Genomic DNA, 12075 nt, shown 5'->3' on the forward strand with positions numbered 1-12075 from the left:
GACTGTTAAATTGAAGAAAACAAAAGCTGTTTTAGTAATTTCTTCAGCGTAGATTAATTCTGCAGTGTGGAAGCTGTTGGAAGTGTATTTCGTTTTTTTTTTAGTAGAAAGCTAAACTCTCTAAATTATAGTACTTCTGCTGTTGAAACCAAAAACAATAAGGAGATTTTACTCTATCCTTTCTGCTGGTCTCCATGTTAAGGCTAACGGGAGGACTTTGAATAGTGTGGAGGAGCAGAGGGATCTAGGTGTATGTGTGCATAGATCCCTGAAAGTTGGGAATCAAGTAGATAAGGTTGTTAAGAAGGCATATGGTGTCTTGGCGTTTATTGGTAGGGGGATTGAATTTAGGAGTCGTAGCGTTATGTTGCAACTGTACACAACTCTGGTGCGGCCGCACTTGGAGTACTGTGTGCAGTTCTGGTCCCCACATTACAGGAAGGATGTGGAGGCTTTGGAGAGGGTGCAGAGGAGGTTTACCAGGATGTTGCCTGGTATGGAGGGGAGATCCTATGAGGAGAGGCTGAGGGATTTGGGATTGTTTTCGCTGGAAAGGCGGCGGCTAAGAGGGGATCTTATTGAAACATATAAGATGATTAGAGGTTTAGATAGGGTGGATAGTGATAGCCTTTTTCCTCTGATGGAGAAATCCAGCACGAGGGGGCATGGCTTTAAATTGAGGGGGGGTAGTTATAGAACCGATGTCAGGGGTAGGTTCTTTACCCAGAGGGTGGTGAGGGATTGGAATGCCCTGCCAGCATCAGTTGTAAATGCGCCTAGTTTGGGGGCGTTTAAGAGATCCGTAGATAGGTTCATGGACGAAAAGAAATTGGTTTAGGTTGGAGGGTCACAGTTTTTTTTTTATCTGGTCGGTGCAACATCGTGGGCCGAAGGGCCTGTTCTGCGCTGTAATGTTCTATGTTCTATGTTCATAGATCTCCTCTTAATACATCTCTGATAATAATTCAGTTCTTTAAAATATTTCGATAATCTCTGCTATGAATATCTTCACAAGCCCAGTATCATTTCTTTGAGATGGTTTAATTTATTTTTAAAAACTGTTTGTGTATTTGGTATGATTCCTAATTCTGAGTTAAAATACAGTCCAGTGTATAACAATGATTTCTATTTTTATCGCATCTTTAAAATAATACAACATTCCATGGCATTCTCAAGAGCATTACAACATCATAAAGGATATTGTTTGTTTTACAAATTGTATTGGGAAACTTACATCAGATCTGCCCAACTGCCCACAGTTTAAGGATACATAATTTCAGTAATGATAATCTTGAATATAGTTTTTTTAGGTAATCTAAAATGAATGCTCAAATTATTCCAGATTGTTAAGTCACAGTTGAAATAAAGCACAGATTGGGAAACTACCACAGAATGTTCTAATAACTGAAGCATTTACTTAAAATTCTACGATGAAAACTGTAGGCCAGAATGTCACTTTTATAATCACATTTGAGGATACAATTCTTTGACTAGAATTAAAGACTGTGTCCATTCATTATCGCTAATGTATAATTTTTCCACTAGGTGCTCAAGGGATTTCCTGAATGTCTACAGGCAGATATATGTCTCCACCTCAACCAGGCATTACTTCAGAACTGCAAGGCATTCAAAGGTGCCAGTAAGGGTTGCCTGCGAGCTCTGGCTATGAAGTTTAAAACCACACATGCTCCACCCGGTGACACATTGGTTCACAGTGGGGATATCCTCACAGCACTCTACTTCATCTCTAGGGGTTCCATAGAAATCCTAAAGGAAAACATTGTAGTAGCAATTCTTGGTAAGTGAACAAGAAACATGAACAATCAATAAGCATTTTGGAATTTACATGGATTTTAGAAGAATGGTCTCCAGCTTTTGACTGGCTGATATGAAGCACTAATGTTAGAAATTTGTCTGTAAAATTGCAAAGATATTTAAAACTTTACGTAAGTTCTTCCTGCAAACATGCAATTTCCCATTGTACTATATAGAGAGAGAAAATACATCAATTAATTGGAGATGTTTCTCTATTTAAATAAAAGGCTATTAATTCATTTTAATTGGGTTGATGTGGGCACCACTGTCAAGACCGGCATTTATTACCCATTCCTAATTGTTCTGAGAAGGTGGTGATACAGCCAAGTGGCTTACTAGGCCACATCAGAATCAACAATACTCTATTGATGTGAGCACATATAAGCACGACCAGGTCATGATGCTCTGAAGAACATCAGCAAACTTGTTGGATTTGTACAACAAAGGGACAATTGCATGGTTATTTTCACTGATGTTTGTGTTGTACTTTGTATTTTTTTTTAATGAATTCAGATTCTCAAACTGTCCTCTTTTATTGTCTGGAATATTAGTCCAATCTTTGAGTTGCTGTCCAGCAAAATAACCACTACTGTACCCTGTTTGTGCATTCACAATTTAAGCCTTCTATATGTTGGCTGGGATTCTCTGATCTCGTTCACCCCGTCACTGATACCAGCGAGAACGGGGAATTCGGCACTCAACCAAAACTCCATTCATTGCAGTGGAACAGGAGAATCCCAGCCATGGGTGAGTTTAGAGAATAATGGCCATTGACATTGCTAATGAGAAATTTCCTTTAGGACAGATAGAGTCACAGATTATTTGTAAAAGAGACTTAAATAGACATTTTATAGATAGACTTTGTGTTGTTTTGGCTGTAAGGTAATTTAACGTACAACATTTATGTGTTCTCTGTGAGATAATGCCATAATTAGCGCTTGTTAACATTTCTGTATAAAACTGATAACAACTTTCAGGACGGAATTTTACCAGCCCTTTAGAAATGGGCTGGGAGGTGGGATGAATGTTAAGATGGCAGGGGAAGGCATTGGAATGGAAACCTGATTTGTTCCCACAGCCTTTCGCTGCCAGGGACTAATGCCAAATGCAGGATGACAATGGTCTCTTCTGCCTGGTGACCAGAGGTGGGTGGCCAAATAACCCAATTAATTTGATCGGTCAGCATCATTTTACCTGGCCATTAGTGCCATTAGAATGGCCCCATGCTGCATGGTGAATTAAGGCACACTCCCAAGGAGGGCCTTCTTTCTGGAGATCCCCCCGCAACCCCATGGACAAGGGCGGTCTCCCTGTGGCAGTGGCCAGCCCAAGGCTCTGATGCCGGCATTAGAAGATTCACCCCTCCAATCGCCAGAACCTGCCCAAGCAAATTCATTACAGACTATTGGCCTTCCATGGTGTATCAACATGGAGTGCCCTTCTTTCTTCCCGCAACCTATGTTGAAGGCACTGCCTAGGCTTTTTCTTATTCCTTCTTGTAATGTAAGCGTCACTGGCAAGGCCAGCATTTATTACCCATCCCTAATTAACCTGGAGAACATGAGCAGTCTTCTTGAACCACTGTGGTCCACCTGCTATAGGCACACCCACAATTCATAAGGATGTTCCAGGATTTTGACCCAGTGAAGTATCGTTCCAAATCAGGATGGTGTTTTAACGTGGAGTGGAGCTTGCAGATGGTAGTGTTCCAATGTGTCTGCTGCCCTTGGCTTTCTAGCTGGTCGAGGTCCACCTTTGGAAGGTGCTGTTGAAGGCTTGGTGAGTTGCTGCAGTGTACTGTGCATATGGTAAGCACTGCTGGCACTGTGATGGGAATGAATGTTTAAGGTGGTAAACGGGGTGCCAAGAAAATGGATTGCTTTGTCCTGGTTGATGTGGAGCTTCATGAGTGTTGTTGGAACTAGGCTCCTTCAGGCAAGCGGAAAGTAATTCGTAACACTCCTGACTTGTGCCTTGTAGATGGTGGACAGGCGTTAGGGAATCAAAAGGTGAATTATTCTTCACAGAATTCCAAGCCTCTGACCTGCTCTTGTAACCACATTATTTATATGGCTGGTCCAATTAAGTTTCTGGTCAATGGTGACCCTCAGGATGTTGATGGTGGGGGATTCAGTGATGAGAATGTCATTGAATGTCCAAGGGAGATGGTTAGATTCTGTTTTTTTTTTGAAATTGTCAATTTCTCTCTTGTTGGAGATGATCATTGCCTGGCACTTGCAAGCTGTGAATGTAATGGCTACAGAGCAGCCGGCTCTTTGGTTGGGCTGTCAGCTCAGTGAGGTGGGCCACCATCCTTAATTTGACTGTGGTCCTTCTGGTGGTGGCCTCTTAATTGGTCTCTACTGGTAAAATTGCCCCACAGTCTTTCTGACCAACCACATGTGCTCAAGTCCCACATTTGGTCTCAATATCTGGATCCACTGTATGCTGTTAACATTCTGGTGCTGGTATTTACATGGTTAAAATGTAAATCCAGAAGTTGTTGATAGTGATACCCTACTCCTCCACAGTGTTTGCTGTTGCACTGTTCCCAGATGCAATCAACACAGAGTCAATGGTTAGAAATTCAATTCAATGCTTTGGGGAGGTGTAGTGGTATTATCACTGGACTAGTAATTCAGAGACCAAGGGTAATTCTCTGGGTTTCCAGGTTCAAATCTCAACATTGCAGATGGTGAAATTTGAATTCAATAAAAATCTGGAATTAAAAGTCTAATGATGACCATGAAATCATTGTTGATTGTCATAAAAACCCATCTGGTTCACTAATGTCCTTCAGGGAAGGAAATCTGCCAATCTTACCCAGTCTGGCCTACATGTGACTCTAGACCCACAACAATGTGGTTGACTCTTAATTGCCCACTGAAGTGGCCTAGCATGCAGTTCAAGGGCAATTAGGAACAGGCAATAGTTGCTGGCCCAGCCAGTAATGCCCACATCCCTTGAACGAATAAAAAAATACTATTCTCACTGTAAAAATCCTTGATGAATGAAGTGCAGTTGAGATCGTAACAACATAAAAAGTTTTAATTACTGTTGAACAATTTTTCTATTCCTAATAACTAATTTTATAAATCTCTAGTGTCAGTCCCTCTATTCCATGACAACAATTCCTAAACTTTTAAAATAATGAACAACTATTATTATTTTACTTTTTAAAGTTTGTTTTGATATTGCAGCTTCTACCTTAATCTAATGTGTAAATCTCAATCTCTATTTTGCCTCCGTAAAATGTTTGAACATTGAATTATAATGTTTTTAATTTGCTTTTTACTTCCTGGTTTGCAGTCTGTGAGAATGTTTTAATCTGATTGGTTACTCAGCCTGCTTGATGATGTCACTGTTGCTGGATGCCAGATTGCCTACAAATGGCTTCAGATTGAAACTAACATTGGAATAAGGGAAAAGAATGCTCTTTGATGGCAACGTTCTCTAAAATCTTTGGCAAGAGCAGCCCCTTTGTCATTGAACACAAAATCCATTCCTGTCATTGAAGGTCCCTTCAAATCAATGCGTCACAATTCATTCATAGTTTTAAAGTTAGACACAATGTAGTGTGTGTGTCTTCAACCAGATTTGGTTGCAACATATGTCTATATAAGAAACATATTTTCTAGCTTGTATCTAGTACAAAGCAAGCAAAATGCAGATCAGCATATTTAGTGTTTAAACATTTTTGTCCTTCAAAGTGTTTTCTGCTTTTTTTTCAATACCAGTATTAATTGTCTTTAGTTTGGTGACCAAAAGTGAAGAATAAACAATCGATTAAAGCCTCTTAAAGCTGCATTTCATTTCAGTACATTGATAATATTCTGTTAATCTTCAACTAAATTTAATTTAGAAACATAGAAACATAGAAAACTACAGCACAAAACAGGCCCTTCTGCCCCACAAGTTGTGCCGAACATATCCCTACCTTTTAGGCCTACCTATAACCCTCCATCCTATTAAGTCCCATGTACTCATCCAGGAGTCTCTTAAAAGACCCTATTGAGTTTGCCTCCACCACCACTGACGGCAGCCGATTCCACTCGCCCACCACCCTCTGTGTGAAAAACTTCCCCCTAACGTTTCCCTTGTACCTACACCCCAGCACGTTAAACCTGTGTCCTCTTGTAGCAGCCATTTCCACCCTGGGAAAAAGCCTCTGAGAGTCCACCCGATCTATGCCTCTCAACATCTTATATACCTCTATTAGGTCTCCTCTCATCCTACGTCTCTCCAAGGAGAAAAGACCGAGCTCCCTCAGCCTATCCTCATAAGGCATGCCACTCAATCCAGGCAACATCCTTGTAAATCGCCTCTGCATCCTTTCAATCTTTTCCACATCCTTCCTGTAATGAGGCGACCAGTATGTTCTAAAACATTATCTAAACATATATCTAAACATATATCTAAACATGCTTAATAGTGATTGATCTGTTACCCAGGACAGATGTACAATTAGTTTCTGTACACAGGATTGTATTTTAGTGTCAAGTACTACTAAATTAATTGTTTTCATGGCCCAACACTAGAAGGAACAAAGTTCCACCTGTCCAAATGGAGTGGATTTTCATTCTATCCCTCTTGACTGAATTCAAACCCATGTACTAGAGGTGAAAGAATAGTGTGCTAATCTGTTGCATCTCCTCACTTCTAATATCACTGATTTTGATTCCATACATTACCGTATGTGAGCATTCAGTCAATCCATCGTGTTTGTACTTCTGCTAGTTCTCCATCACAGCTATCCACTCTAACTCCATTTCCCTTGATGTATTTGTACTTCAACTATTTATTTAATTCCCTTCTAAAAGTTATAATTGGTTTGAATTCAGTAGCAGCTTACTGTATTATTCCATATTATAATAATTCCTAGCATTTAAAAATTCATTCAAAACTCCCCTTTAAACTTCTAGCTTTAAGCCTAAACATATACGACTTTGTTATCAAGGCCATTGGAACCATAGTTTCGCTACAGCACAGAAGGAGGCCATTCAGCCCATCAAGTCTGCAATGACTCTGAAAGAGCTACTTACCCAGGCTCATCCCCTGCTCCTATCCCTGTAACCCCATGCATTTACCATGACTAATCCACCTAACCAACACATCTTTGGATACTAAGGGGCAATTTAGCATGGACAATCCACTCAACCTGCACATCTTTGTGGGGGGAACTGAAGCATCCAGAGGAAGCCCATGAAGACACATGGAGAACGTGCAAACTCCACACAGTCACTCAAAGCCGGAATTGAACCAGGCCCCTGGTGCTGTGAGGCAGCAGCTTTAACCACTGCACCACCACACTGCCCTAAAATAATCTTTTAATATTTAATCTCGCAATCTCTGCCACTATTGATTTTCCATTGCCCTTAAGTTTCTCTCCTCAAGTGGATAAGGCTTTCATCAGAACCACATTCTCTCTTCTTCCGATATCTCTTCTTCTCCTTCTGAGGTAGTGCATTGGGATTGAGGGTGACTTGCTTCCACTTCTCTTCAATGGATTCTGAGATGGCTAATAAATCCAATGCGTGATTGGCGGACTCTGCCACATGCCATGCAGGTGGTGCTTAAAGGGTTGAGTAGCTACGTTATTTGGAGCTTTGTGCACTCCCTCAGTGTGTTCAATGCTTCCCCAAATGGTTGACCACAAGCCAGGCCCCCCATGATTTGGTGGAGATGTTTGATCTCTTTGAAGATATATCTAAACTGTTTCCACTGCCCTCCCGGAGTCTGCTGCCATGTTATATTTCCAAGTAAAGCAGTTACCAAGCTTGCAAGCAACATGTTCGGCTCAACTGAGCTGATTTTGAATGATTAGCGCCTCGATTCTGGGCATATTGGCTAGGAGAGAACACTGCTGTTTGCCATCTTTCTTGCATCTGGATTTGGAGAATCTTGTGAAGGCAATGTTGGTGGTACTTCTCTGGTGCTTTGAGGTGTTTTTGTAGGTTGTCCAAGTCTCTGAAATATATCGGAGTCTGTGGAGCACTGCTGCCCAGTAAACCATGAGCTTAGTCTCAAGTTTAAGATCCTGATACTCAAATATTATTTTCCTCGGTTGGCTGAAGGCTGTGACAGCACATTGGAAATGATGATAAATTTCATTGCCTGTGTCTGCCTTCATTGAGAGGATGAATTAACCGGTAATCACTAGTTATACTCAGTTGTGAGACTTCAAGGAGAGTCTCAAGGTAAGTTGGTTTAATTGGGTGCAAGGAAACCAATAGAAAAGTTTTAAAATCTTTTTTAATTTATTTATTTCTTGAATTTACCAACAACTGACCATTATAAGTAGCAAATTGTCCTGTACATTTTGAAAGTTATTTTCAGTCATTTGAATTTGGTGGAGAATTGGCATCTGAATTAAGAATGCTTATTTTTTTTAAGATAAATCCATTTTCAGTTGTATCACTCCAGCAAATTACCACTCTTAAATATTTCACAATGAAGTCGAAGGATTTTTTTTTTAAAGTTTTAAAATGCTGCTCAGTTGGTGCAGAGTTTGTTGAGATGCAAATGAGTTTGGTCAGACTAACTCTTCCGTCATTCAACCTTTCCTGTCCTCCACCCAATCACACCCTTTCCTTTGTAATTGCTCCACCCACCTCTTGCTCAAAACCTATCGCATCTCTAACTCATCCCAGTTCTGATGAAAGGTCATCGGCCTGAGAGGTGAACTTTCTTTCTCTCTCCGCAGATACTGCCTGACCTGCTGAGTATTTTCGGCATTTTCTGTTTTATTTCATATTTTCTGGTTTTTGAATCTATCTTTGCAGGTGGGTAGCTGGACCAGGCAGGCAAATGTGTGAGTAGCCTCAGTACTACAAGGTAACTGAAGCCAAAGCATGTGACATTTTGGCTTCTGCAAGGGCATATGTGTGATGGGGATGCACACCGATAGGGGGTTAGCTGTCCCATGACATGTCACTAAACCTGCCCATTGTCATGCAGGATAAGCTGACTCACAATGCAAGGAGAGGTTAAGAACCAGCAGTGAAGTGTCTGACATGAGGCCAAGCAGGCCTACTGAGGAAGAGGCACTATAGCTTGCAGGAGAGGAGGGAGACCAAGCAACCAGTTCAATCAAGCGAGGCTAGAATGACCTGGCGTAAGTGTGATAATGCATCCAACCGGTCCACACGTATGGGCACACAGGAGGCACATGAAGAAATGTGATACAATCACAGACTGTGCTGATCCTTAATATAATTATATTTTCTTTCCAATACAGGGCCTTGCAATGCCCAGCCCAGACCACAGCCATGGTGGGAGCCAGAACACTCCACCTCTGGAGGCCAATTACACCATTCATCCAGAAAATGCATCATCACCTGCCTCTTCCACAATCTCCACCAACACAGTGACACCCATATGTATCGCGGAGGGTTTGCATTTAGAATCAGGAGCACAATCTGGTGAGCATTTTGCATATACATCCTAGCAACTGATGGAGGATGTGACAACCAAAGCATCTGACACTCGGGAAACTGTTGGGGACCAGGCCCCTGCTGAGCCCACATGCTGATGGCGAGCCTCTGGCCATAGCCACAATATGACTGCTGGACTTGCAGCAAAAGTTAGGACAACACATGGCAAAAATGCTCGAAGTCATGTGCAGCTTTGGATGTACCATGGAGAAGTCAAAGTAAGCCATGAATTCTGCCACCTCTCAGGCATATGAGCACATGGCTTCATCCATGGAGAAGTTGGTTACCACCATTGAGTGCCAGGTCCAAGATATGACCCACATACACTCTGACCTATATTGCGGCACAGTAGGTGAGAGGGGGATGAGGCACCTGGAGCTCCCTCCAGGTGCCCTTTGCCATCTGCGAGATAGGAAGTTTGCACCATGCACTGGCGTAGAGGAGGAGACTATGCCTAGGGGCTTTCTCTCAGTTCACTCTCAAGGTTCATCACCTTTCCTTATCTCCTTTGCCATTGTTTCCAGTGTGTGAGGCAGAAGAGGATGCTCCTGTGTGCAGGACACTCCCCCAGCCCTCACAGCCTCAGACCGCCACAGGACACCTGCCCCAGTCATCAAATACAATGGGACAGCACATTGAGCAGATTGCCTCCAGCAGCCCAATGTCAAAGATTCACCAAGACATCGTGAGCATGAGAGAAAACTTAATTTGAGAGCACAAAGGTAGCACAGATGCGTTAACAAAAAGTTTAATTTGACACATGCAAATATTGCACATGCACATTTTATTTGTTTCTGTTTATTCATGTGTACATCATCATCATTTGTTGGGACTAGCTTGGTCAGAGGGCTAAATGTACTGGCATGCCTCATGGTTGGCACGCATTGACGGTTACAGGGGAGATTGGACATTTCCTTTATTGTGGAGGAAATGATGTGTGTTTGCATTCAGTCTTTATTGAATGTTTGCATGTGTGTCCAGTTTTGTGCGTGCCACAAGCAGGCTCAACTGACCCTAACACATAGACATTGTGTGAGATTACTCTCAAGGGGAATAATGGAACTGTTGATGCTGTCCAAATCCTGTACTGATAATACAGGATCTGAATTCATGGTCATGGTCGGCTGATCGATATCTGTCCAAGTGTGACACAGATGCTCTGAGGACCAGTGAGTGAGTGACAAAGGTCTACTCCCCTTGATCATCTAGGTGGCAGAGGGTGCTGGTTCAAAGTAATATCCTGGAGGGAGGCTGGCAAGGATATAACAGGCATCTTGAAACCTTGCTTCTAGATGAATTGGGTGTTTATAAGGTTATCCCTAGCATTCCTTGCAAATCTTTCCAGAGCTCTGGGATCCAGTAAAGGGTCATACACATTCATGGCCTCCTTATATTCTTCCAATTCATCAGCATCTGGAGCAGAGTGCTGCTTCACCCTCTTGTCTTGTTGCAATGATTCTTTGTGTTGCATGGCCATGTTGTGCGGAATACAGCATGCCAATTATGGCTTTGATGGAGGTGAGGGCTGCAATAAACCATGCTTCCACTGTGCTGTGGAGATGCCTCACTGGTGTCATCAACCAGAGAGTATAGCCTTTATCACTCAGGATCTAGCCATAAACCTGTGTTTGACACAAGTGTTGCCTGGAGAGCCTTGGAAACAATCAATGGCAAAATACTGGCACACCACAATCTTCATTAGACCCATTGGCATGAGGTTCCTGCCAAATCCATGTGGCTCCAGCTTTTGCTACAAAATCCCACATATCTCTTTAAAGTTTATTTGTTTATTAGTCACAAGTAGGCTTACATTAACACTGCAATGAAGTTACTGTGAAAATCCCCTAGTCGCCACATTCCGGCGCCTGTTCGGGTACACTGAGGGAGAATTTAGCATGGCTAATTCACCTAACCCGCACATCTTTGGACTGTAGGAGGAAACCGGAGCACCCGGAGGAAATCCACGCAGACACGGGGAGAACATGCAAACTCCACACGCACAGCAACTCAAGCCGGGAATCGAACCCGGGTCCCTGGCGCTGTGAGACAGCAGTTCTAACCATTGTGCTACCATGCTGCACTGCCCCAACCATTTCTGAATTGCCTTTTGCACATTTGCAGGTAGTTCTGTCTAGTTCTGAAGCTGTGAATACACGCCAGTGCCTATCTTCTATAATGTTTGCCCTTGATGCCTGCCTCCTAACACAGCCTCCCTCTCTGGTGCTGCTTGCTGCTGGTCTTGTAGCCTCTGTTGAAAGCTGGTGACAGCTCTCCTTCATTACATCCTCTCCTCCTGCTCCTGAGATTGTAGGAATATTGGGTGGATCAGACTCAAAGTCAATCCACCAAGTTACCTGTGTAAAGAAGGCAGCTAATGAAATGAACAGCTCTGTGCACATAGAACATAGAACAGTACAGCACAGAACGGGCCCTTCGGCCCACGATGTTGTGCCGAGCTTTATCTGAAACCAAGATCAAGCTATCCCACTCCCTATCATCCTGGTGTGCTCCATGTGCCTATCCAATAACCACTTAAATGTTCCTAAAGTGTCTGACTCCACTATCACTGCAGGCAGTCCATTCCACACCCCAACCATTTTCTGCGTAAAGAACCTACCTCTGATATCCTTCCTATATCTCCCACCATGAACCTTATAGTTATGCCCCCTTGTAATAGCTCCATCCACTCGAGGAAATAGTCTTTGAACGTTCACTCTATCTATCCCCTTCATCATTTTATAAACCTCTATTAAGTCTCCCCTCAGCCTCCTCTGCTCCAGAGAGAACAGCCCTAGCTCCCTCAACCTTTCCTCATAAGACCTACCCT

The 12075-nt window shown here is 42.6% G+C and overlaps 1 protein-coding gene across 1 annotated transcript in view; it reads left to right on the forward strand.

The window, feature by feature from the left end:
- Positions 1-12075, forward strand: part of kcnh7b (potassium channel, voltage gated eag related subfamily H, member 7b) — a 443308-nt gene that overhangs the window by 391860 nt on the left and 39373 nt on the right. The window contains exon 12 of the mRNA XM_078227700.1: positions 1546-1798. Coding sequence (XP_078083826.1) covers positions 1546-1798 — 253 coding nt within the window. The remainder of the gene's footprint in view (positions 1-1545; positions 1799-12075) is intronic.

Source organism: Mustelus asterias, chromosome 14 (assembly GCF_964213995.1).
Source record: "Mustelus asterias chromosome 14, sMusAst1.hap1.1, whole genome shotgun sequence".
In the NCBI taxonomy this organism is placed as follows: Eukaryota; Metazoa; Chordata; class Chondrichthyes; order Carcharhiniformes; family Triakidae; genus Mustelus; species Mustelus asterias.